The sequence below is a fragment of the Cervus canadensis genome, chromosome 21 (assembly GCF_019320065.1).
Source record: "Cervus canadensis isolate Bull #8, Minnesota chromosome 21, ASM1932006v1, whole genome shotgun sequence".
Taxonomy (NCBI): domain Eukaryota; kingdom Metazoa; phylum Chordata; class Mammalia; order Artiodactyla; family Cervidae; genus Cervus; species Cervus canadensis.
The window spans coordinates 7,956,021-7,983,379 of NC_057406.1; the positions used below are offsets into that span (position 1 = coordinate 7,956,021).

The 27,359-nt window shown below is 40.2% G+C and overlaps 1 protein-coding gene across 1 annotated transcript in view; it reads left to right on the plus strand.

Moving 5' to 3' along the window:
- Positions 1-8,222: 8,222 nt before the first annotated feature.
- Positions 8,223-27,359, plus strand: part of MRTFA (myocardin related transcription factor A) — a 103,230-nt gene continuing 84,093 nt past the window's right edge. The window contains exon 1 of the mRNA XM_043440464.1: positions 8,223-9,026. Coding sequence (XP_043296399.1) covers positions 8,981-9,026 — 46 coding nt within the window. The 5' untranslated portion in view covers positions 8,223-8,980. The remainder of the gene's footprint in view (positions 9,027-27,359) is intronic.

A 27,359-nucleotide genomic window follows, 5' to 3' on the forward strand; every position in this document is an offset into this window, starting at 1 on the left:
TCATATGCTGTCTAGGTTTGTCATAGCTTTTCTGCCAAGGAGCAGGCATCTTTTAATTTCGTGGCTGCAGTCACTGCAGTGATTTTGGAGCCCAAGAAAATAAAATCTGTCACTGTTTCCACTTTTCCCCTCCTATTTGCCACTAAGTGATGGGACTGGATACCATGATCTTAGTTTCTTAAGTGTTGAATTTTAAGCCAGCTTTTTCACTCTCATCTTTCACCCTCATCAAGAGGCTCTTTAGTTCCTCTTCACTTTCTGCCAGCAGAGTGGTATCATCTGCATATCGGAGGTTATTGATATTTCTCCTGGCAATCTTGATTCCAGCTTATGATTCATCCAGTCTGGCATTTCGCATGATATACTCTGCGTATAAATAAGCAGGGTGACAATATGCAGCCTTAATGTACTCCTTTCCCAGTTTGGAACCAGTCCGTTGTTCGGTTATAACTGTTACTTCTTGACCTGCATACAGGTTTTTCAGGAGACAGATAAAGTGATCTGGTATTCCCATCTCTTTAATAATTTTCCACAGGTTGTTGTGATCCATACAGTCAGAGGTTTTAGCATAGTCAGTGAAGCAGTAGTAGATGTTTTTCTGGAATTCCCTTGCTTTTTCTATGATCCAGTGGATGTTGGCAATTTTTTCTCTGATTCCTCTGCTTTTTCCAAATCCAGCTTGTGCATCTGGAAGTTCTTGAATCACGAACTGATGAAACCTAGCTTGAAGGGTTTTGAAAGCATTACCTTGCTAGCATATGAAATGAATGCAATTGTGCGATAGTTTGAACATTCTTTGGCATTGCCCTTCTTTGAGATTGGAATGAAAGCTTACCTTTTCCAATCCTGTGGCCACACAGTCTTAACCACTGTACCACCAGGGAATTCCCTCTCCATTTATTTAGATTTTTCTGAGTCTCCTAATGAGGTTTTTACAATTTTCTGTGTGGTGATTTTACACATCTTTTGTTAGATTTATTTTTTAAACTTTGGTATGTTTTAATGCTGTTGCGGTATCATTGAATTTTTTTTTTTTACTTTCTAAGTGCTGTTGCTGATCCCAAGTATTTTTCTGGAAGAAATAACAGATATAAGTTTGTATGTGTCTGTTATAGGCTCTGCTAGGTGGAATGAGAAGAATTATGTAAAGAGAAATGAACAGAGTAGAATGGGAGTGAAAAAGACACGTTCGTAAAGGACACGTTTGTTCGCCTTTCATAGGTTTTTCTCCTTTGTGTAAAACTTAAGAAACGCTCTTTTGTTTTCCATACGTGTAGCCTGTGGAGGAAAGGGCAGATGATGTTTTTTCCTTCAAGGGTACACTGTGCCCTTTCATGCTTTAGTGTTGCACAGGAGGTACTAATTAACTGCTGGGGAAAGTAAAAAGTTTCGAGTGGGCAGTTTCTGATCCAAATTATACTATTTTCTTGGAGAAAGGAGTTTTGTTACTTACGGTCCTCAGGAAGCCTGGTTGTTAAGGGTTTTTTAGATTAGCCAATGTGAAAAATGCCCAGATCTCAAGCATGTTAGTTCATTAAGCAGTCCTCTTTGTAATGTGATTTAGAGAATTTCATAACCTATTTCATCTCAGTACTAAGAGATAATTTCCCATTCTTGAGTATTCATCACATGTTATGCTGCTACTGCTAAGTCACTTCAGTCGTGTCCGACTCTGTGTGACCCCATAGACGGCAGCCCACCAGGCTAGGCGCCTGGAAAACAGATACTAGGTAGAATCTCCCTCAAAACAAACAAGCACACATAAGATTAACTCCCGTCTCCCAGAGAAAATTTCTCTTAGCCATGGTTTATTTCCCTGTAGTCTTCTTCTAAACGTATGTTTTAAAAATAAAACATACTAGTACTATAGACTCAACTGTCTTTTTTTTTAAATTTAGCATTGTAACTCAAGATTTTTCAGTCACTGAAATATTTTTTTATAAACAGCCTTTCATTATGTGTAAAACTTATATTCTGTCCTATCATTTAGTTAATTGCCCCACTGATTGGACATTTGAATCATTCTTTTTTTGCACTTAGACTAATATTTGGATGAACATTTTTAAAGTATTTCTGCATTTTGAGTTATTTCCTTAGAAGTGAAAATCCTGGCTTAAAGAATTTGACCATTTTTAACACTGAAAAAATTTATTTAGTGACTAGTGAGCATCACCTGTATGTTCAGTATTGGACAGCAAGTAAGGAACAAGACAGATGAGGTTTTCATTGTCATGGAGTTTAGTGAAAGATTAAACAATTATACAAGCCAATTCATAGTTACAAATTTTGGGAAGTGCTTGGGGGGAAAAAGCACAAGATGTCATATAGAATAGCAAATCAATTGTGATGGTTCTAATTTGGGGAGTGGGAGGGAGTGGTCAGGAAAGGCCTCTTTGAGGAAGCGACATTTAGACGGATAACCAAAGCAGGAGCAGTGTGTGATTGGCCCATCTAAGGAAAAAGGGCATAGCCTGTGTTGAGACTGGGGGAGATGAGGGGTGGGGAAAGGGGCGTGGGACAAAAGTTCTGGGGAAAACTTGCAACAGAAGAAGTGAAAGAATATCATTCTGTCGGTGGAGAGAGAGAAAGTGATGTGAAATAAGTAGGTAGTAAGGGGCCTTTCTAGGTCGTGTTAACAGTTGAAGTTCTTGAGAAATACGTTGTCTTGTTCCATTCCAAAACGACGCACCCATGTATTAAGTGTCTGGCTCACTTAATAGCATTGATAGTCTTATTTGTAAAGGACTTTGTTGATGTGATTGTTGAAATGTTTTCATTTCAGTTTCTATTTCTTTGATAATTATCGGAGAGTAATCTTTCCCCAAATGTTTGTCATCATTTTTGGCCATTCCATCTTGTCACTAAATGGACCCTTTCTCACTGAAATGTCATTTTTAAGGTTCTCCCACAAGTACTCAAGTGACAGACTGGGAACCACTTGTCAGGAATTGAAAGAAGAGTTTCTTACAATGTCTCTCACTCTTAGTTCTCTGGATAAGGGGCTGGATTTGGTCAAAACTGGTTTTTATCACTGTATTATTTTATGATTCATGGGTATGCAAGTGTGTCGAGTTGGGAACTGGAAAAGAAGCTGATAAACTCTGGTGACTTTTAAGAGCCAGCTCACATCATCTTTCCCTTAAGGAGCAATCCAGATCTCCGGTAACCAGAACCAATTGCTGCTGCTTTTATGTTTGTGTAGCTTTTTGTTTGTACTCTTATTATTTGGCTCTTGGTTCCTTCTTCTGTTTGTTCGTTAGAGATTTTCTGCCTTCGTTGGGAGTTCCTCAAAGGCAGAGACAGTGGCACGCGGTTCATCCTTGTCTGTGTGCCTTCACTGGTGTGGACACCATACATAATGACGATATTTCCGACATGCCCTATGAATAAGCTGGCTGTTTGTATTTATGGCTGTCATATTCCTTAACGTTGACTGGCCTTTGAAAAATTAGCTGGAGAAATAGCCTTTGTCTGTTCTGAGGCTGAGGAATAGCATACCTATGGCAGTGTGTGAGCCTCCCAGGTTGACGGGTCTCGGCTGGGTTTTTTATCAGTAGTCCCTTTTGTTCACAGGAAATGGAAGCTGCCCTGGACCTGTAACAACTTGTCTGGGTGTTGGGTTTTGTTATCTTTTGGGTGTTTTCACTTTGCCCAACACCAGGTGTATGGGGGAGAGACCTAACTGGTTGGAGCCTGTAAAAATTCAGTGTGATGACGATCTTTGTAGAGCTGAACCTCAGTAAACTCCTGCAAATACTTGTGAGAACCCAAATCAGAAATGGACATGGGATCTTGTCTGATCTTCAGAGCTGAGCAGGGTTGGGCCTGGTTGGTACTTGGATGGGAGAAATGGACATGGGAACAAGATTACATTTCTGTGTTCTGAAATCCCACAGAGATCACAGAAAGCGTTCTTAATTTTGTGTATACCTGTGTGTACTCCACTCCCTCATAGAGACCGCTGTCAGTTGTTAGTGAATCTGATTGCTTTCAGTGCTTAAAGGATTGCTTAGTTTGTTAGGTGAGCCAGGGTCTCTGTTTTTCTGGTTTCTCCTCATGGCCTACAGTTTGAGCATTTTCATTGTTATTAGCAGTTAACATTCCTAAGGTTTTTATTGTGGATGTCCTTATTTATGTTAGGGCTTCCCTGGTGGCTCAGATGGTAAAGCGTCTGCCTGCAATGCAGGAGACCCGCGTTTGATCCCTGGGTCGGGAAGATCCCCTGGAGAAGGAAATGGCAGCCCACTCCAGTACTCTTGCCTTGAAGATTTCATGGACGGAGGAGCCTGGTAGGCTACAGTCCATGGGGTCGCAAAGAGTCAGACACGACTGAGCCACTTCACTTTCTTTCTTTCACTTTATTTATGTTAACCCTATACCTCAGTACTGTGGATAATTTTAGTCTTCCTCATGTAAGCTTTCTAATTAATGGCACGTCAGCATGTGTTCTAATAAAAATTGGAGCAGACCACCTGCCTTTTCTGGGTGGGTAGGGATTCTTTTGTTACGAACTTCTCACATGCTGTTAGAATTTGCTGAGATAAATAGGGCTTGTCATGGCATTTGGCATACATTTATGAATGCTGTCACACGTTAGGCGCTGCGTGAGCTCTGTTCACACAGAGACATTAAACTACGTGGTAAGGAGCAGTAATAGAGTTGGGCACAGGTTCTTAGGGAGCATCAGTGAGAGGTATTTAGCACATCTGTGGAGGGTGTGATCCCAGAGGCTTTCTGGAGAAGGCAGCAGTTAAACTTGAGTTTTGAAGGATGAATAAGAGTCAGTTGGTAGCAAGGATGTTTTCTAATTGAGGCAAGGCTGGGGGGAAGGAGCACAGTTAAGAAGCTATTGCTGAAGTACACACTGCCACCTGTGAAATAGTCTGGTGAGAAACTTGAACCTGAATTGGATCATGACTCTGTATCTAATTCCTAACTTACTGGCTATAAAGGGATGGAGCAGCATGTTAAATGACATCTTTGGGGTACAGTTAGCAAAGCCCAAACTTGGGGAAGCTATCTGGTTATTTTCAACAAATAAAGTACAGAAAAAGAGGAAGTAGGAATCTATAGTTTAAAAGAGCTTTAAGAGGGAATTCCCTGGCAGTCTAGTGGTTAGGACTCAGAATGCCTGGGGCCCAAGTTTGATCTCATGTCAAGGAACTAAAATCCCACAGGCTGGGTGGTGTGGCAAAAAAAAAAGAGATTTAAGAGACATTAATGAAATGCAGTATGTTGTCCTGTTGGACTCTGATTTGAATAAATCATCTCTAAAGAATTTATGAGATAGGAAGGAACATTTGAACATCTACTGGCTAGTTGGATAATATGGAACAATTTTTTAAAATTTAGGTGTGGTAATGGTAGTGTGATTATTTAAGGAAATAGTTCTTCTCCTCAAGGTATAGAATAAAGTTGAAATTGGACGATGCCTAGAGTTTGCTCCGGAGTGTGTGTGCTGCGCTAAGTCGCTTCAGTCGTGTCTGACTCTTTGCATCCCATGGACTGTACAGCCAGTCAGGCTCCTCTGTCCGTGGGTTCCTCTTGTCTCCAGGCAGGAACACTGGAGTGGGTTGCCACTTCCTTCTCCAGGGGATCTTCCTGACCCAGGGATCAAACCCGGGTCTCCTGCATTGGCAGGCGGTTTCCTTACCGCTAGTGCCACCTGGGAAGCCCGAGTGTCCCAGAGTGATCCGGAATTGGCTGGGTGCTAGGGGGAGAAGGCAAGTATTGACACATTTTGAAGCTAAGTGATGAGGTACATGAGCTGCTTATTATGCCTTTCTTTCTTGCTTTGTGTTTGTTCGCACTATTCTGAAATGTTTTTAAAAAGCTGTTACTGTGCTCCAGGCAAGAACTATTAGGGGCCTAAAATAAAGCACTGGTTGTAGAGATGGAACAAAAAAGATGGAATAAGTTATAGGATAAAAAGATGGATTTGAGGAATAAATTATAAGATAATTAGTTAAACTTGAATGTTTGGGGCTGGAGGGAGAGGGTCTAAGTTGATAGTTTAGCACCTGAGCACTGTTCCCTAAGTTATGGCACATGGAAGCAATGTATCTTGAGGAGTTGGTGTGGAGCAGTGGTATTGCAAGTTTGCTTTTGTACATATTGAGTTTAGGACAGCCAAGCCAGGTAGCAATGCATGGTTGGTAGCTTACAAGTAAAGACAAAGCAAGATACAGATCAGTATGTAGGTGGTGGTAAACCTTAAGCAAGGCTGAGATTGCCCCGGGAGAATGTGTACAAGAGGAAAGGAAGGGGTGCCCCTGAGAGGGGTAGAGAGAGAGGAGCCAGTTAGAAATCTGAGAGGAAAAGTCCGAGAGAGAGGATTTTTAAAGACAGTCAGGGAAATAGGAAGTTTTAGGAAGAGTATGGAAACCGTGACAGATCCAGGAGGAAAGTCAAGTAGGATAAGAGCTTGTCTACTTCCTCTTGATAATGAATATTAAAGGCCTTTGGGGAGCTGGTGGTTGGTGGGACAGCTTTATGAGTAAACTATATTTACTATCCTGCAGTTATTAAGTCCCTTTAGAGTGGATTAATAGAGACTGTAGACCATATGAAATTTGTGCTAATTAGCTAGAGAGTTATGATTAAAAGCGGAAGAGCTTTTATTTTATTGGGAATTAAGATCATTACCCTTCATTCCCTTGGTGTCATCAACTTGAAAATCATGTTCACTTGTGCAGAGAGACCTTTTCCAAGTTTACTCTAGCTCCCTTTCTTTGAAATTTTGCTAAATTGCCCCAAACTTAGTGGATCAGAAGCTGGGTTCAGAGTTTAGAAATTGTGACACCTGTTTTAAATGCAGTTTTCCCAGTGAGTCTCATGCTGTGTTGTTACTCTTCTGGGTGAATGCAAAATCCTGGCGGTAGGCAAAGATGATGTTGCTTACTGGTTTCTTTTATTTTTTTTAAGATTAATTTTTTTGATTTCTGTTTTAAAAACTTTTTGTTTAGCTCCTTTTATCCCAAAGTGCAGATGAAATAAGTGACTGTGGAGTTGCTGTGAAAAGTTAACGGATCAGTTGAACTGTGATTGTTCATGTTACTACCAGCACGTGACCATCAGCTCTGTATCTCTGCGGGGCTGGAATACGGACGGTTGTTGCGTTCTGAGAAAAGTTTTGGCAGAAGGGAAATAGCCCTGTGCCCCTCCTACCATCTTCTCTGCTGGAATCTTAAAGTTTGTATTTATTTTCCTGTAAGTACAGAACTGTGAGAACTTGTCTCATTTGAAAAACCCTCACATAGCAAATTGTCCAGCCCACATAGGGACACAGGGATGACTCAAGCTGTTCGGGATTCTTTTCCTTTCGTTGGTAACCTCTGACCAGAGAATTTACCCATTTTTCATAACACAATTTGAGAGCTTGGTGAAGAGAAGGGGCCAGTGAGAATGCTTCTCTTCCCAGAGCAGCGTTTAGCCCACAGTGGCTGCCGCTCCGCTGCCTGTTGAGTCATTCCCACAGCTCTATATAGAGCTTTTCTGGCTTTTCTTTTAAACATGATGTTCTTGGAGTGGGAAAGAAAGGAAGTTTTTTTTTCTCCTCCACAGACTCCCCCACCCCAAATCTGCGTTGCTCACTCTCTTCTAGTAACACAGTATTGCCCTCAGTCATTCTGAGACTGTTTTCTCTTTTAAGGCCTCTCAGCACTTTCATTTATCATTTGTGTGACTATGTGAGCATTAAGGCATTTGCTGGGCTTGGTTCCCCCAGTAGGCTTTCAAGATACAGGCTGTCACTTAACCAGAAAAACGGAGGCCTTCTAGTCAACCATACCAAAAATGGATTTCTAGTTTTCAGCTATTTAAAAGTCAATCAGATAAGCTAAAAGACATCTTACTATCCTTATTAAGACTATCAGTAAAATGTGCCATGAAGGGAATGAATGTTTTTAATTTTGGATAAATGAAAATTGCATAATTTGACAGGATTTTAGTTTCTTTTCATTTTTGCTGTGAAAGGTTAAAATGTCCACATTCGTTTTTATTCAGATCTTGCTCTGTGCTAGTGGAAAACGACTTGACATTTCTTTATGAAGAAAGGGAAACTCTTATTTCTGTAACTGTCTTCATATGTGTTTCAAACATCCAGTCAGATCATAAAGCATTTTAGAAGAGTCAAATAACACCAGTAAGCTGTCTGTTCACACAGCCCATGTCTTACACAGGCGCAAGTAAGGAGCTCTTTTAAGGGGTTGGCAGATCGAAAAGACAGATTATAGCTCTGGAATGTATTCAGATGACTTTTTGAAACAGATATTTTAATTGGAGAGGGGGTGGAGAAATATTTGTGCTTCTGTAGTTAAATATTCAACTTCCTTAGCCTGTTATCTATAAATATCACAGATGAGAAAGCCGTTGGAACGCTTTTTCAGAAAATAACTCACAGTACATATTTATTTGTGTGTATGTGTTTATATGTGCCTCATCCCCATCCATTCTCCCATTCGTGGGTCAGTAACTGGGCTGTGTCTTTCATAAGACTGAGTTGTTCGGATTATGTTTAATCTGTTCTAAACTGCATTAGCAGCAGAGTCCCTTACACTAAGGTTTTCAACAAAACCTCATCTTCTCTTCTTGAAAAGAGAGGGAAACAAAAAAGCAGTTGATCTGTTTTCTGAAGGTCTCTTTCTGTACCTCTCTTCCCTCCCCCCAGAGCCGAATAGCAAGGGGAGGAGCTTGCTTACTGTTCTAACCACACTTCATATGTCTTAACTTGAGTGCTTTTTGGTTTCCTGTCGGCAGTAAATCAACTCTGTGCCATCTTGACTTGCGTGAAGGGTGGATGAATTGGTAACTGCACTCAGTAGAGGAGTGAGTTCTCACAGTCTGATTTGAACATAAGGCGTGAGACTGAATTTATGAAAGCTTCGGTAGCCTCTGAAGACAACCTCTTCTGTGACTTTGAGTTGTTTTTTTTTTTTTTTTCATGATATCTGTGGGCTGTTGTTTCTGAGAAGAATCTATCATGACGCTACTGGAACCTGAGATGTTAATGATGGCTGTACAGTCCGGTAATTCCCATATTTCCTGCAAATCCTTTTTGCCTTAGGTTTCTTAAAAAACCTTGGGCACATTGGCACTAGGACTGGATGGAGATGAGGAGGGAAGGCAGAGGGAGGGTAAATATAAATTGTCCAGTAAATGTACTGCATTTTTAGATTTTTATTGTAAAACATATTAATAATTTTCTCTTGATTGCAAATTCTAGATATTCAGACATAGCTTTGGGTTAGATGCTATCGATCTTAAGACTGCTCAGTAGGGAGACATGTAAGGGAAAGCTACTTGTCTTCTTTAATCAGGTATTTTGTTATTGTAGTGGTGCTGCTTTTAATATAAGATAATGAAATTGCTTTTGCCGTTTTGTACAGTACTGTGTTTAATCACTAATCTACACTCTTGTTAAAATGACTCTGTGAAAGCTTGTCTTAACATTTTTCCTTAGCTGTAATTTCTCTCTTGTGGTAAACCTTCTATCTGTATCATCTTTTGGTTCTTTGGGGGATGCTCTTGTTAACATGTAGGATTGGAAATCTTTTAAGTTTTGAAGATGAAGGAAGTTGGAGCAAGGAGGCAGTCAACAGAAGGAATGCAGGATTTTTGAGGTTCTTTCTCTTGAAAACAGTTTTCCCAATTCAAAAGTGTCTTTTAAAACATTAAAACAAATTCCAGTTTGTTTTTAATAATTTCTTTTACTTTCAGTGTCCTTAAACTTGTAAGTTAGATATCTAAAAATAGAGAATGTTCTTTGGTTATTTTTAGACTTCTACTAAAATGTAGCCTGTAGTGTTTTCCTGTTTCAGAGACTATCTTGAAAGATTCATACAAGTGGCATTTGGGGACCTCTTCCCATCCACTGGCCTTTACTCGATGGAAAATGAGACTCCTTGGTGCTGTCAGATACTGTCTCTGGCAGAACTGGTCTCGTTGCTCTCCTCGGGGAGCACTTAGGTAGTATGCTGCCAGACACAGATATCCATCTGAAGACCGAATCAGATGCTGTCAGGCTACGCTTTATGGAAAGAGTATGGACAAGAAGGAAAGACGCCACTACCGTCCTGTTCTTTCTGGTTTTATGGATGACCTTGACTGAGTCATTTATTAGTTGAGTCTTTCTGTTCATATATGCTGTGCATTCCATGTCCCTTTCCTTTCCCTCCCACAGATCTGTTGAGCTTTGTGTTCTAAACAAGATTGTGTGCTTATCTGAACATTTCCCATCTGTCTTTGATGAAATAGTTCCCAGTTAAAGTGACTCAGATTTTCTTACCCATGCTTTGTATCCTCGTTCTCTGCTGTATGTGGGCAAGGGCATATTTTATTTTAGGGAGTACAAGTTAGCCTTTGGACTCTCTCTCCCTTCTTTATTCATCTTGTTACCTTCAGATCATCTCAGTCCAGTAACTTCTTAATAAAGGATAAAAGATTGTTTGCTTTCCTCTGAGCTGGGGTCTCACTGTTCTTGCTGGATAAGGGAAAGGGGCTTACTTAGTATTTTCTTGTCTTGCCCAAGAGCCATTTTTCCAATGACATATGTTGGGTAGGGCTAGCCACCCATCTGTTGGACCAGCTACTTCATAAAACTTTCAAAGGATAGTAGTATGTTAGACAAGTGTGGGTGAAATTGACAAGGGTGTTGGATGCAGGTAGAATGAAAGATCTGCAGAGACTAGCATGTATGTGAACCTCTTTCTTTTGTGTATGTTCATAAAAGAGAAACTGGGTATAGAAGGGAGTAATAGCAAACTGATATCTTTAGTACTTGTGGTTCCTAAATGTTCAAAAGCCTTAGCACTGTGTTGTTTTCTGGAATTGTTACTATTTTCTTATGCTCTAGCCATTATATTGGATTGTAATAGTAAATGAAAGGCATATCTATGATAGGAAATGAAAAAGCATCTCTTATGAGGTTTTAATTAAAAAAAAAAAGGCCTGTCATTTTTTTTTCTGAAAAAAGTCAAGACAAAATTTAGACTATGTGAGCCATAAGTGAGTTTCCCAGGCATAAAGTATTTGGATCGCCATGAATATAGGGCTTTATAGGTGAAACTACTGTTTAATGAAATGCTTAAGGTAATGAAAGCCATTTAGACAAGATTCAAGATATAAGATTTTTACCCTAAATTAAACTTTAAGATACCAAATGTTATAGCCAAGTTCCAGGGTACACTGTATATTTATATCAACTTTCATTTGGTATTTGGAGCTTGGAGATTTTGGTGAGGCATGCTTACATAGACTTTCATCCTCCTCACTGCTGGTGGTCTCCTAACCCTTTGAGATCCAGGTTAGCTGCAATGTTTCTGTGAAGCCTCTCTCAATAGAATCAGCCCTTCTCTGTTTCTGCAGCACTGCCTTTACAGTGTAGACTAATTATCATTTTCCTGTCTGCCTAATTAGATTATTAGCTTCTCAAAAGCAATACAGCATATTCATTTGTGTGTTGGCTCCTGGCATGTATTTTTTTTTTTTTTTATTTTAAATGAAGAAATCTGGTTTGACATACCTTCCCTAATAAATAGGTGTAAGCCTTTTAAATCAAGATTTTATCGAAGTAGTTTAAAATCTGTTGTCATATTAAGACATGAAGCCTCTAACCGCCATCTGGTATCTTCGCCAGGCCTTGCCCACAGCACATGAAAGCACAGCTCTCAATACTGAAGTGCTTTTCACGTCTCAGGATGTGCAGTCTGTCAGCCTGTGATGTGCTGCTGAACCCAGGTGTTCTCATCAAGACACAATTAGAGGATTAAAGCCCCTGTCACCAGTGTGGAACCCTGTCTAGATCAGTGTGATTAGAAAGCTAATGATCTGAGATGGACATTTGGGGTTTCTGGAGCTAAGACTAAGTGGATATTGGGCTACAGCACTGACTCTGGTGTGTTTTAGAACCAAGGAGTGCTGGGGCTTGGCTCTTGACAGCTACTCTGCGAGGCTTTGATCAGGCAGGCCCTGGCCCTGCGTACAGCCGATGCGGTCTCCTTATTAATGTGTAACTCTGCAACAGGGGGTGGGTTTCCGTGTAGAGAAGAGGACTGAAGCGGGTGCTTAGGTATGTGTGATCACATGACATACACCTGATTGTGATGAGGCCCAGTTAGGGAGTCAGTCTTTTTTTTCCATCTCTCTTGTGTGTATATCTGCACATCCCCACCCACTCACGCACACACAGACACCACACTCCATCCACACCCTACACCCACCTCCCCTCTCTTGTCTCCATACACGATATCTTTGGAAGGATCTGTCTGTCTGCACATGAGCTGTCTCTGGAAGGACTGTAAGGAGCTGTTAACAGTGACTGCCTCAGGGAAAAGGGATGGAAGCTGGGAGGTTGGGACGGCAGAGACTTTTTGCTCCACAAAACAGTGGAGTCCTCATTTAAGTTCATTATGATTATATTGTTCAGTTGCTAAGTCGTGTCTGACTCTTTGCAACCCCATGGACTGTAGCACGTCAGGTTCCTCTGTCCTCCGCTATCTCCTGGAGTTTGCTCAGATTCATATCCATTGAGTCAGTGATGCTATCTCACCATCTCATCCTCTGCTGCCCCCTTCTCCTTTTGGGATGACCCGTAATTGTGAAAGAATACACAGTAAATATTACAAGGGTATATAGAACACACAGGCCCATGGACACAGTATCCAACCTGAGAAATGCAGCACTATATACACTGAAGTCCTCTAAGTACCCTCTTCGATTTATCCCTTAGAAAAGTTTTGTTAGTTTGCTTTTCACTTTATGTACCTTTAAAAGTTTTTGTGTGTACCATATACATGTGCTTTAGTTGCTCACTTGGGTCTGACTCTTCGCAGCCCCATGGACTGAAGCCCGCCAGGCTCCTCTGTCCATGGGAGTTCTCCAGGCAAGAATCCTGGAGTGGGTTGCCATGCCCTCCTCCAGGGGATCTTCCTAATGCGGGGATCAAACCCGGGTTTCCCTCAGTGCAGGCGGATTCTTGACCGTCTGAGTCACCAGGGAAGCATACATGCTGCCGTATAAAAATGTTCCCTCAGTCCATTCACTCTCTTTCCTTGACTGACGTCTGTACTCTTAATTCCTGTATGTTTGTTTAACTTCAGGTTCCTTGATCATTACAGTTTGTCTCTGACCTGTAATGTTTTATAATAGTATGGGTTAGAGTGAGAGGAGTAGTAATTCATAAAAATAAAGGAAAATGGTGAGCAGACAACTTGTGCCCTTTTTGGTGATACGTTAGTGCTTAAAGGAACCACCTGTTTGGGTTCACATCACTCTGGAGTAAAAAACTCCAGAACCTTCAGCAATAATTACCTTTTGGCTCTACTAATACTCTAAATATTAGTTCAGGCTTTTAAATATATATATATATATATATATATATATGTTTATATTTAAGAAATTTTAGAGCTTGAAGGAAACCTTAGGTATTTTTTTGTCCTCTCCTTAAGATGAGGAATACTCCAATACTTTGGCCACCTGATGTGAAGAGCTGACTCATTTGAAAAGACCCTGATGCTGGGAAAGATTGAAGGTGGGAGGAGAAGGGGAAGACAGAGGATGAGATGGTTGGATGGCATCACTGACTCAATGGACATGAGTTTGAGTAAACTCCGGGAGTTTGTGAGGGACAGGGAGGCCTGGCATGCTGTAGTCCATGGGGTCGCAAAGAGTCAGACGCAACTGAGTGACTGAACTGAACTAAGATGAGGAAATTGGCCTGTTGAGGTTAATTTATTTCCTGTAGTCACATGATTAACTAGTGGCCGACACAGAAGGAGAATTCATTTACCTACTCCCATGTCAGTGTTCTTTCTAAAACATACTCACAGAGAAACCATCAGAGACCTTTAATGTAGGAGATTGTTTATAATTTTCCCCAGAGATCTTGGTTTTCTTTGGGTTTTTCCATCGTGGGTTTCCAAAACTACTCAGATTAACTCACATCTTAGGAGGTGGAGATAAAATTCAGTGCCTGGGTGTCCACCTCTTGCCCCTGGGAAGCAGAGGCAGATGCTGCAGGTCCTGTGGTTCCCTGGTGGACCTCCCTCTTGCCTTGCCTTCTCTAGCCTGGCTGATGATCTCATACCTTGATGGTGATATCAGAAGACAGGTAGGCAGACAGACTGATGCTGACATCAGTATTCTGGACTACATCTTACTGCCCTTTCTCTGGCTGGTTAATTTATCTGAGGTCCCCTTAGAGTTAGGGCCTAGATCAAAGGAATTGGAATTCATCTGTCTGTCTCTGTCTTTTCTTCTTCCCTTTTGTTTCCTTTTGGATGAGGCAGGCTGTCAAGACCATGAACCACAGTTTTAGCTTTATTACAGCCGTGCCAAATTAAATAAAGATGAGTCTCATACAGTCTTGTTTTTTTTGGAACTTCACTTTTATGATTACCACATGCATTATTTTTGAAAGGATTTTCTTTATACTAACAAGGGGGAAAAAATTAAAAACCTCCCGCTCTGCCATCAACAACAAAAAACAACATTCTCTGCCTTGCTCTCACCAAGCCAAAGGGCAGTGTCGGGCTGAGCTCATGTTGTTAGGGGGCTGGGGCACGCTTAATCTCAGGGCAGGCACGTAAGTGGGGTGGCGGCAGCAGTCTGGTGAGGACAGAGGGCCTCGAAAAGAGGTGTCTGTGGCAGTTACATAGTGAAAATAAACTCAGCAGTGAAATTTTTATAGTGTGTCGTAATTTTAAAGTGTTTTTATATATAATATTTGATCTTCTCAACAACTTTGAGGTATCTGTATCTTCTCGTTTGTAGGGTGGAACACTGAGGCTCAGAGAGGCTTCAAGGCACACAGGAAGAGATGGAAAATATGTTTAAATTTAGGTGTTTTACTTGAAACACTGCTGGCTTATATGTTCCATGTAAAATGAAAGTCAGATTGTATCCCTGCTCACTGAGAACCTGCCACGGGCTCTCAGTCACAGACGCAGCCCAGCCCTGTACCTTTCAGACTGCACTCCGCCGCCTCTTCCCTGGCCGCTGCCGGCCCAGCCATGCCAGCCTCACTTGGCCCTGCAGACCTTGGGCAGTGCTCCTGTTTCAGGGCTTGCCTACTGGCTATTCTTTCTGCTCGGAACACTCTGTGCTGGGTAGCCTCATGGTCTGCTCCCTCACCTGCCTCATAACTTTTTTCCATGTCACTTTTTTAGTTAGGCCTTCCCTGACCCCCCCCCCCCCACCATTTTTAAAAATTCTGCTTTTATTTGTCTTCATACTGCTTGCCATCTGATAGAATACAGTCATCCCTTGGTGGGCATTGGTTCCAGCCCACCCCCACCCCCAGTACTAAAATTCATGGATGTGCAAGTCCCTTATATAAAATAGTAGGGTATTTGCATGTAACCTATACACATTTTGAATCATGTCTAGATTACTTACAATACCTAATACAAGGTTAATGTTATATAAAGAGTTGCCTGCGCCGCAAATTAAAGTTTTGGTTTTGGGGACTTTCTGAATTGTTTTTTCCCGAATATTTTCGATCTGTGTACGGTTGAATCTGTGCATGTGGAGTCTGCGAATATGGAGGACTGACTAATGTGATTTGTTTACTTGTGTACTGGATACTGCTGTCTTTCTGGCCTAAAAAATAAACACCTCAAAGTAGGGATTTTTCTGTCTTGTTTTCTACTGTGTTTCCAGTACCTGTAAAGGTACCCATTGCATAGTATGCACTTAATAATTCTTGAATAAATGATTCACCAAAAAATTTGGAGTATGTTTTAGGCAGGCGTGCTCCTGAGAACTTGTCTTTCAGGTGTCCTGTGTAGCACGCACTGCAGTAGCTAGTGCGGTGGTTTTCAGAGTGTGGGCTCGGGACCTCTGGGCACACCTGAGACCTCTTCAGTGGATGTGAGCTGGAAGCTCTTTACATATGTGTGAGTGCTGAGTCGCTTCAGTCACGTCCAACTCTTTGTGACCCCATGGACTGTAGCCTGCCAGGCTCCTCTGTCCATGGGGATTCTCCAGGCAAGAATACTGGAGTGGGTTGCCATGCCCTCCTCCAGGGAATCTTCCTGACTCAGGGATCAAACCTGAGTCTCATGCGCTTCCTACACTTCAGGTAGATTCTTTATTGCTGAGCCACCGGGGAAGCCCTTATATATTTATACTTATGTGTTATTTGCCTTTTTTACTCTTGGTGTCTCGTGAATGTGCTGTGTAGTTTTCCAGATGTACATGGTAGTATGATACCTCAACAGCTTGAATGCAGTATCAGGGATGAAAATTCAGCTGTCTCAGTTGTATGTTAAAGAGATTTGCAAAAATAAGTATAAAATGATACTTTTTACTATTATTTTTTATTTTGGAAAGTATATTTTTTCATAGAAATATGTTAACATAGCGGGTTTATTGCTATTTTTAAAGAATAAATATTTTAAATGTTTTCAGTCTTATTATATGATAAGTAGTAATAGATATAACTCATATACCCGAAAGCCCTTCAAAATTATCAGTAACTGTACAGTGTAAAAGAGTCCTCATGTCAAAAAGGTTGAGACTAGTATAGGGGTTTTTAAGAAATAGACTTTGAAATCCAAGTTGTCTTTTTTTTTTTAAGCTCTGCCACTGCTACTAGCTGTGTGACCTTGGGCAAATTGCTTAACCTCTCTGTGCCTGTTGCTGCATCTGTTTGGTATTTTTTTTTAATGCTAATAGTATTAGTACCAACCCCAGGAAGTTGTTGTAAGTATTAAATGATTTAACATGTGTAAAATACTTCTAACAATTCTTGGTATATAATAAATGCTATATTTTTTTTATGTTATTGTGGTTGTTTTTTTGTTGTTGGGATTTTGAATACTATTAGATGCAGGTAGTTTTTTATTTCTTCCTGGATATTCTGACAACTTGTCACAACTCATTTGATATTTGACAACTCATAAGTTAATAAAAAAAAAAAAACCTTCTTTAACCTTGAAGTACTTCAGGAAATTTGTTTTAACATATTTTAAAAGATATGTAAGATTTATATATAAGGATGCTCATAGCAGTATTCTTTTTTTTTTATTAATTAATTAATTTATTTTTTTCAGTGGGTTTTGTCATACATTGACATGAATTAGAAAAAACAAAAACAGAAACAACCTATGCTTTAGCAGTAGAGTATTGGTTAAATAACTTACGATATATTCACATAATTGGTACTAATGCAGTCATAGGTTTTTTAAAGATGTGAGAAAATGTTTGCCATTTATCCATATAACCCTAAAGAAATGGCTATGGGGATGATATACCTCAGAATATTAATAGCTGTTCCTGGTTAAGTGGGATTTCATAAGGGATTTTTTTCTTCTTCGTTTTCCTGTATCTTAAGCATATATTTCTGTTGTGTATTAAAATAAAACTCATAATAAATAGCATGTGCACGTAGGTAGTTGAGGGAGGCAGAAAATGACTGAAAGTATGGTGTCTTAGATCAGGAGCTTGACTGTTGATTTCGGACCTCTGCCTTCAAAGCACTCCACCTACCAAACAATGAATGTTATAGAGGCACTCCATCCCACTAGGTTATTCCGTCTGGCCGGTCTAGTTTGTATAAATTTCTTTTATTATATCTTTTGCCTTTGTTTCTGCTTTGTAAGATTTATTGAAATTTGTCTTCAGTGTTTGTATTAGGTCATATTCTTGCCAGAGCTGTAGATCCTCTGTATACGAACTTACTCACAATTCGCTGAACCTTTCTGAAGTTTTGATGACCTACAAAAAACACTAAATTTTTTCTGTTAGTTTTTGATGGGTAAGAAAACTGAGTTCTCTTAGCCATAAAATAATGGTGTTGATATAAAATGTTTTAACCATTTGAAAGTACATTTCTGTAATACATTTTCTTTGACTTTAGGGTGGGTGTGAGAATCCTCTTAACAATTCTTCTACTCCTTGTCAGAAAGCCCAAACTCACATTGCCTCATCTTTGCTTTGTAGATAGGAACTGAAGTACTTATGCTGAAGAGTTGAGTGTTAATTAAATTGACCTTAATTTTCTTAGGAGAAACATTTAGATTATATTCCTCAAATCAGTGCCATAAGACTAATTGATAAAATATTTGGCTGTGTAGAGTATTGAAAATTTATGGTGTTAACATTAATTAGGCTATCCAAACAGATGCTGTAACCTTGCTAGCACTTCTAACACCTTGCTACTCAAAGTGTGTTCCAAGGACCAGCATCATCTGTATCATCTGGGAACTTGTTAGGAATACAATCTCAGGCTCCACCTCAGATGGGTATTCAGAGTTTTTATTTTCACAAGATCCTCAGGTGCATATTAAAGTTGAGGAGTGTTGTTCCAACAGATACTTTTATTTTTATTGACTTTGTTTTGGAGGTGAACAGGTGAAAGAGAAAAACAATCTGTTGGTGTATGTGTGTGTGTGTGTGTGTTTTAAAGAAGTAAGCTGTTGATACATAAAACACCCTGAACAACTCTCCAGAAAATCATGGAAAGTGAAAAACCTAATCCCAAAAGGTTACATATGTGATTCCATTTGTATAACATTCTTGAAATGGCAGAATTATAGAGAACAGATGGATGGCTGTCAGGGGCTAAGATGGGGTGATGCTGGTGTGGTTTAGTCGCTAAGTTTTGTCCATTTCTTGTGACCCCGTGGACTGTATAGCCTGCCAAACTCCTCCATCCCTGGAATTCTCCAGGCATGGATACTGGAGTAGGTTGCCATTTCCTTCTCCAGGGAATCTTCCCCACCCAGAGACTGAACCTGTGTCTCCTGCATTGCAGGTAGATTCTTTACAGACTGAGCCACCAGGGAAGCAGGTGATGCTGGGAGGAAAGGTAACTGTGGCTGTCAAAAGTCACCATGGAGGATCCTTACAGTGATGGAACTTTCTGTATCTTGACTGTATCAGTGTCAGTATCCTGGTTGTAATGTTGCAGTATAGTTTTGCAAGCTGTTAACATTGGGGGGAACTGGGTGAAGGATAAACTGATCTCTAAATTATTTCTTACAAATGGGTAGGAATGTATAATAAAAAAAAAAAGGATTAAGAAAACTCAGTTTGGCATCTTTTCAAAATGTTAAACAGAGTTACCATATAACCTAGAAATTGTCCTCCTAGGTATATACCTGAGAAAATTGAAGACACTGCTCCACACAAAAACTCATCCATAAGCATTCATAGCAACCTTAACCCAAAGTGAGCTTGGAGGAGAGTGGATGCATATGTGTATGATTGAGTCCCTAACTGTTCACCTGAAACTATCACAACATTGTTAATCAGCTGTTACCAATACAAAATAAAACATTTAAATTAAAAAAAAATAGCCCCAAGTGGAAACAACTCAAATCTGTCACTTAATGAATGGATGAACAAAATGTAGTATATCCTTACAATGCTGCTGCTGCTAAGTCGCTTCAGTCGTGTCCGACTCTGTGTGACCCATAGACGGCAGCCCACCAGGCTCCCCCGTCCCTGGGATTCTCCAGGCGAGAATACTGGAGTGCGTTGCCATTTCCTTCTCCAATGCATGAAAGGGAAAAGTGAAAGTGAAGTCGCTCAGTCATGTCCGACTCCTAGTGACCCCAGGGACTGCAGCCTACCAGGCTTCTCCATCCATGGAATTTTCCAGGCAAGAGTACTGGAGTGGGTTGCCATTGCCTTCTCCCTCCTTACAATGAAAAGGAATGAAATGGTAATAAATGAACCTTGAAAACATTCCAAGTGAAAGAAGACAGGCACAGAAGGCCACATATTATATAATTCCATTTATGTGAAATGTCCAGAATAGGCAAATCCATAGACATAGATTAGTTGTTGCCAGGGCTTGGTGATGGGGGATGGGACAGTGATGAGGAATGACTGGTAATAGATGTGGATTTCTTGGGGGTAATGAAAATATTCTGGAACTAGATAGTGGTGATGGTTGTACAATTATAGGAACATATGAAAAACTACTGAATTTTACTCTTTGAGTGAATTGAATAGTATGTGAATTCTATCACAATTAAAAAATAAATCTGAGAACAAATTGTAGATTTCTCTAGAGTGATGTAATTGTTAAACACATTTCTGACCTTTTCCTATTTTAGAATATCTGAATTAAATGCTCTTGTCCTAAATTTCCTTTCTATTTTGGGATGTCATAGTCAAAGCTATGGTTTTTCCAGTAGTCATGTGTGGATCTGAGAGTTGGACTAGAAAGAAAGCTGAGCATTGAAAAATTGATGCTTTTGAACTGTGGTGCTGTAGAAGATTCTTGAGAATCCCTTGGACTGCAAGAAGATCAAACCAGTCAATCCTAAAGGGAATCAGTCCTGAATATTCATTGGAAGGACTGTTGCTGAAGCTGAAACTTCAATACTTTGGCCAGCTGATATGAAGAACTGACTCATTGGAAAAGACCCCGATGCTGAGAAAGATAGGAGGCAGGAGGAGAATGGGACAACAGAGGGTGAGATGGTTGGGTGGCATCACTGACTGGATGGACATGAGTTTGAGCAAGCTCTGGGAGTTAGTGATGGACAGGGAGGCCTGGCGTGCTGCAGTCCATGGGGTCAGAAAGAGTCAGACATGACTGAGTGACTGAACTGAACTGATACTAGGATGACCTTTCCCCCACATTTAATCCTTCATATAAACCCTAACTTTTGCGTAGATGCTTCCCTCTTTGTAATAGTGATTCTTGTACTTGTCACGGGGTTTAGAAAGGATGCTATTTTGAATTGCAGTGTAGCAAGATTTCAGACTCTACACCAATGGCTGAAACCAGTGTCCTGTGTTTGAAACTAAGGAAAAAAGAGTTGGACAGAACTTGGTGACTGAACAGCAACTAGAGTGACAGATAGCCTATCAGTTGTTGCCTGGGACCAGAGAGAGAAAATAACTACGAAGGGACATAGGAACACTTGGGGGGGCAGCGAGGGGAGATGTCAGATTTCTTGATTGTCATAGTGGTTATGCAGGTGTATACATTTGTCAAAAGGCATTGAACTTGTGTGCTTAAAATTCGGGAGCCTATCATATCTAGATTAAAGTTCAATAAAATTGATTTCAGAAACTTGTAAAACTATCTCATTGTTTTAAGGTTAAAGTCATATTTACATTAAAACTCTTTTTTAATACAGGCTAACAGCTGTTAATAAAAAATTAACTTGGGGACTCTGACTTCTGTTGATGATGTCTATCTCCCTTTTCCATCTAGTCAGTTTACACAGTGAAATTAGATCATTTTCATTCAGACTGTGCTCTTGTGCTTTTGAACTTGCATGATTCTGTTGCTTTGCTTTTCAAAACCTATGAGTGGGTGTGATTATTCTAAGATTTTTTTTTTCTAAGTTTATGGAACATTGTATTGGCTATTGTTGCCTTTTTCCTTTTATGTACAACAGAAAAATGTTCCATTGGATATAACAAATCAGGTTGATTGCCTTTCACCTTCATACACTCTGGACTACCCTGGGCTAATTTGGGCACCAGGAGGTTGGAGTTAAAATTACTCTTGAAGGAAGGAAGCCAAAAGGAGAAAAGGAGGTAGCACTGCTAGGTAGTGCTTAAAACAAATGAAACACAACAAAACCCCAAGTGTGTGAACTTTTTTCCCACCCACATCACCTGCGTCTCACTGATCTCTTGTCAGCAAGTGTGCCTTATTACACAGAAACTTCCAAGGTGTGAGAACGGTTGTGGAAGACAATCTCTAAGTTAGCAAAACCATCTCTGTACGTGGTTCCCGAGCTTTCTTCCTGAGGTTTTCTTCCCTCACCCTCACTCTTTTCTTGGGCCTGACCATGCCTAAACCCAGTGCTAGAGTATTTCCCCACTTAAAATTCTCCACAGGTGAAGGGATTTTTAAATTACTTTTTCCCTTAAGCATAGGCAAGACAGCCTTATATTTTAAAAATAAATCATTAAAAACAAGTAGAGATCAGAAATTATATTCAGTATCTTATAATAACCTGTAATGGAAAATGTATATGTAAAACTGAATCTCTTTGCTGTAGACCTGGAACTAACACTATGTTATAAATCAACTATACTTCAGTAAGAAACCCACTAATATGTTAACATAAACAACATACTTTAAGAAAAATAGCTATATTTTCTAAAATAAAAATTAGTAAGATAGTGTCATTGTTTTACGTTTTTGCAAACGTCCTTAATATGTGGCTTGATAGAAGAAAGGGAAAAAAAACAAAACTACTAGAGACCACACAGGAAAATACAACAAACCACAGAATGTAAGAAACACATTTATAGAGTATGGAATTCTAAGTAGAATTTGTAAAAATTCCATCAAAACTATAGAACTATATTTAAAATAAAATAATAGTACCTAACACTTACATGGGATTTACCATGTGCCAGATGGTGTTCCAACCTCCTTACATGTATTACATAACTCTTGCAACAGCTATATCTTATTATCCCACTTTACAGATGATGAAATTGAGGGGTAAAGTAGATAAGGAATCTGTCCATACACCTGGTAAGTGGTACAGCTGCTACTGCGCCCAGCTGGCCTGGCTTAAGAATCCATGCTGTTCACCACTACATTATACTATTTCCATGTGAACTTTTATGCCCCAGTGTACCTCTTGACAGGCTGTCTGTTTTATCTTGGTTTCTTGTCCTGTTCTTCCATTACACAGCCTACCTGTCTTTTTTACCCTTTTCCCTCCCTCTTTATCCTCCACTCCCCCACCCCAAGAACAGTGTGACATAATTGTTAAACACGTTTCTGACCTTTTCCTCTTTCTGAATATCTGAATTAAATGCTCTTGTCCTAAATCTCCTCTCTACATCAGGATCACCTTTCCCCCCTACATTTAACCCTTCATACAAGCCCTAGCCTTTGCCTTGAAGCTTCCCTCTTTTTAACAGTGATTCTTGTACCTGTTCACGAGGATTAGAAAGGATGCTATTTTGAATTGCAGTGTAGCAAGATTTCAAACTCTGCACCCATGGCCAAAACCAGCGTCATATGTTTGAAACTAAGCAAAACCTCTTGAATGTCTTGCCATAAACGTGCATTAGAAATTTTTTCCGATGTAGCAAATGGTTTCTGTGAGTAGGAAATAAATTTAAACCTGTATATCTTTAGAGTAGAAACATTTTCCATGTGAAGGTCCTTGCTAACTCTGGTAAGAAAAAAGGTCCCTTCCCTCTTTCCCCCTTTTCTTCTGAACTCTGTAGTATAGAGCTTTCAGAATGTCTTGACAGCTGAGTTTTGTATCTGCTAAGTCAGTCCATGAGGTGTTTGGGAATAATCTTCCATTAGTTTTATGCTAACGATCCCCTTACAGCTTGGCTTTTAGTCAACTGACTCAGTGTTACTAAATTTATTATATTAAATCTCAACTAAGGTGGTTAGTACGAATGTTTTTAGAAAAGTCTTGATAAATTTGAAGGAAAAAGTGTATTTTTTGATGTACTCTTAGGATTTCCTAGGCGGTACGTGAAAAGTGTCTGAGAATCTAGAAAGCCATGTGGTCCCCTGCATAGAGATCATATGCTAGCTTAGATAGTTTAGAGTAAGAGCTTAGATACCTAGTTCTGAAGTCCATATTTGTATTCATGAAATAGTAGGCGAGTTTCTCAATGTGTGTGGTTCATTTTATCTGTCCCTGTCTACTTCTCCAGTGGCACTTCTTGCTTGTTTTTCTTTTTTGCTTTCTAGGTTCCATCCACACCTCTCCTTCCTTAGTGTTTCAGAGAATGCCCCTCATTCCATCCATGCCTCTCCCTCCTCAGTGTTTCAGAGAATGCCCCTCGTTCCATCCACGCCTCTCCCTCCTCAGTGTTTCAGAGATGCCCCTCTACCGTGCCCCTGCCCTCTGGTTATTTTCATTCTCTCTCATTCTCTCTTCTTGATTTATACTTGGAGACTATATGTTTACTTATGTGACTGTTTGATTAATGTGTGGTTCCCTCAGTATTTCATCAACTCGATGAAGGCCTTACCTGTTACTTTTAATTTTATTTTACCTGTTATTGTTAATTTTGTTTTGTTTTACATCTAGCATCTACCTAGTTTGCTGGGCAGTAGCTGCTGCATAAATGTACATTAATGAGTGAATGAAGTAAACATGAAATATCAGGGACATTGGGAAGATGAAAGCCACTGGAACATTTGGTGTTAGGTTCTCCAACCCAAGTATTTCTCGAAGAGCAAGCACATCCTTAGTAACCCACTAAGGATGACTCTCCAGTTCCTTTATAAGATGTAGAGGGTCAAGGATTTTTGTACCATCTTTCCCTCTCCATCATTCACTTTGAGAAGAGTCATTCTCAGCTTTTGTGAAATTGTCAAGATATATAAACTACAGAGTATTTGTATCTCTATCACTAGATATACTTCTGCCCCAGATTGGACCAGAAGTTATCTCTCGCTTCAAGTGAGGAGCTAGTACATATTTGGGAGCATTATGTTTTGGCTAATTGATTAGAGGATTTAATTTTTTTATTTTTAATATGCTTAGTTTTATCTCAGGCCTTGGGAGATCATTATGGTATATTCAAGTCAAAGGACTTAACAATTTTTAGTAAGTGGCAAGGATTCATTTTGAAATTTAAAAGCTCAAGCTCAAACCAAGAGTTTAGTGTTTGAATACTTCTGCTTCTTGCCCATTGAGTTCTTACCTCCTGCTTCTCAGAGTACTTTTGAAGGTGAAGGTTGACAAGTTTTGTGAGATACAAGGTGCTACTGAAAGCTCTGGTCTCAGTGGACTCAGTTTCAAAAATTCATAAGGACATTAGACAGCTTTAAACTTGGTGTGCTTGTAGTGGGACTAAAGTACCACAAAAGACTTCTTGATCCTTGAAAAACTTTCCTTTCTTCTCATTTCTTTCTTTTGTTACTTTAGGCTTTCTAAATCTTCTGTTTTCTTTGGAGGTGTTTGGAAATTTCTTTTCCTAGTAAAGGGGTTACATAAAATAAGATTTAGAAAATTTATAGTTTAACAAATGCTCTTGTAAACTATTTTTAATAAAGATAGATTAGTTAAAGTTTACAAATTACTTTTAAGATGCAGATTGTTAAGTGGTGGTGTGATGCATTCTTTGCTTTCCAGAGTGTCATCCCTTTTAGCCCTGTAGCTACATATCAAGAGGCTACATGTTCAGTCATAAAGCATTAGCTTCTGCCAACATTACATCAGCTCTGCAAAGCCTCATTGGCTAATTATCCCCTGGGACTAGAACATGGATTTGGCAGCTTGTGAAAGCTGCTATTTCCAATTTCTCCCTTCCTGGCTGTGACATATCCCAAAGGAATGAAGTTGAGAAATAACCATCTTCTTCTGAAAGCTCTCAGCCTCTCATTCCCACAGTAGTTCTCATGGTCAGGGATAGAAGGTCCCTTCTTCCACTTGAGGAGGCCTCGTAGCTGATGATATAGACTTCATGTAGTGGCCAGGGCACCCTGAATGAGCGATGGAAGGGTGATGACAAGGAGCCTTGCATCCCTTGAGAAATGTTTCTGGGTGGCTGTCTACAAGGATCCTAGTGCTTTGGTTGGGATCTTTATATTACCGAAATCAAAGAAGCTAGAAGTCCTGGACTGAGAACCGTATGTGATTATAATCTGTGTCAGTTGACATTCTGTGTAAGAATTAGTGTAGACGTGTAACACCTCCTTTAATGAGCATCTATAAACTAACTTTCTTGAGAGCAGCTGTGGATAGTTGAAAGAACTGTATGATCTTAAGCAGTGCTCTTAATCTCCTTTAGTCTTAATATTTTCACCATAACATAAAGATGCAGTACCTGCGTCATTTTCTCCAGAAGGTGTCATAAGTGTGGAATGAGATCGCACACGTGAACCGCACAAGATCGCCGCTGACCTACTCAGCACCCTGGGCAGGGGGCCCATTTTTGGTTTCCCCTTATCTGACCTTTCTTCACTGTTTGACCCTATTCAGTTCTCTCTCCTTACTCTCTACTGCTCAGAGTTCTTTTGTGTAGTCTCGGTTAACCTAAGCATAAAACTGGGTTTTTGGAGGAGTCTTGGATAGTTACATCCATTGGATCGTCAAAAAAGCAAGAGAGTTCCAGAAAAACATCTACTCCTGCTTTATTGACTACGCCAAAGCCTTTGACTGTGTGGATCAAAACAGACTGTGGAAAATTCTTAAAGAGATGGGAATACCAGACCACCTTACCTGCCTCTTGAGAATTCTGTATGCAGGTCAAGAATCAACAGTTAAAATCAGACATAGAACAAAAGACTGGTCCGAAGTTGGGAAAGGAGTACATCAAGACTGTATATTGTCACCCTGCTTATTTAACTTGTGTGCAGAGTACATCATGAGAAATGCTGGTCTGGATGAAGCACAAGCTGGAATCAAGATTGCCAGGAGAAATATCAATAACCTCAGACGTCAGGTGACATCACCTTTAGGGCAGAAAGTGAAGAGGAACTGAAGAGCCTCTTGATGAAAGTGAAAGAGGAGAGTGAAAAAGCTGGCTTAAAACTCAACATTCAGAAAACTAAGATCATGGCATCTGGTCCCATCACTTCATGGCAAATAGATGGGGAAACAATGGAAACAATGGGAGACTTTATTTTCAGTTCAGTTCAGTCGCTCAGTCGTGTCCGACTCTTTGCGACCCCATGAACCGCAGCACGCCAGTAAACTCCCGGAGTTTACTCACACTCATGTCCATCGAGTCAGTGATGCCATCCAGTCACCTCATCCTCTGTCATCCCCTTCTCCTCCTGCCCCTAATCCCTCCCAGCATCAGGGTCTTTTCCAACGAGTCAACTCTTCGCATGAGGTGGCCAAAGTATTGGAGTTTCAGCTTCAGCATCAGTCCTTCCAATGAACACCCAGGACTGATCTCCTTTAGGATGGACTGGTTGGATCTCCTTGCAGTCCAAGGGACTCTCAAGAGTCTTCTCAAACACCATAGTTCAAAAGCATCAATTTTTCGGTGCTCAGCTTTCTTCACAGTCCAATTCTCACATCCATACATGACCACTGGAAAAACCATAGCCTTGACCAGACGGACCTTTGTTGGCAAAGTAATGTCTCTGCTTTTTAATATGCTGTCTAGGTTGGTCATAACTATCCTTCCAAGGAGTAAGCGTCTTTTAATTCCATGGCTGCAGTCACCATCTGCAGTGATTTTGGAGCCCCCAAAAATAAAGTCTGACACTGTTTCCACTGTCTCCCCATCTATTTCCCATGAGGTGATGGGACCAGATGCCATAATCTTAGTTTTCTGAATGTTGAGTTTTAAGCCAGCTTTTTCACTCTCCTCTTTCACTTTCATCAAGAGACTTTTTAGTTGCTCTTCACTTTCTGCCATGAGGGTGGTGTCACCTGCATATCTGAGGTTATTGATATTTCTTCCAGCAATCTTGATTCCAGCTTGTGCTTCCTCCA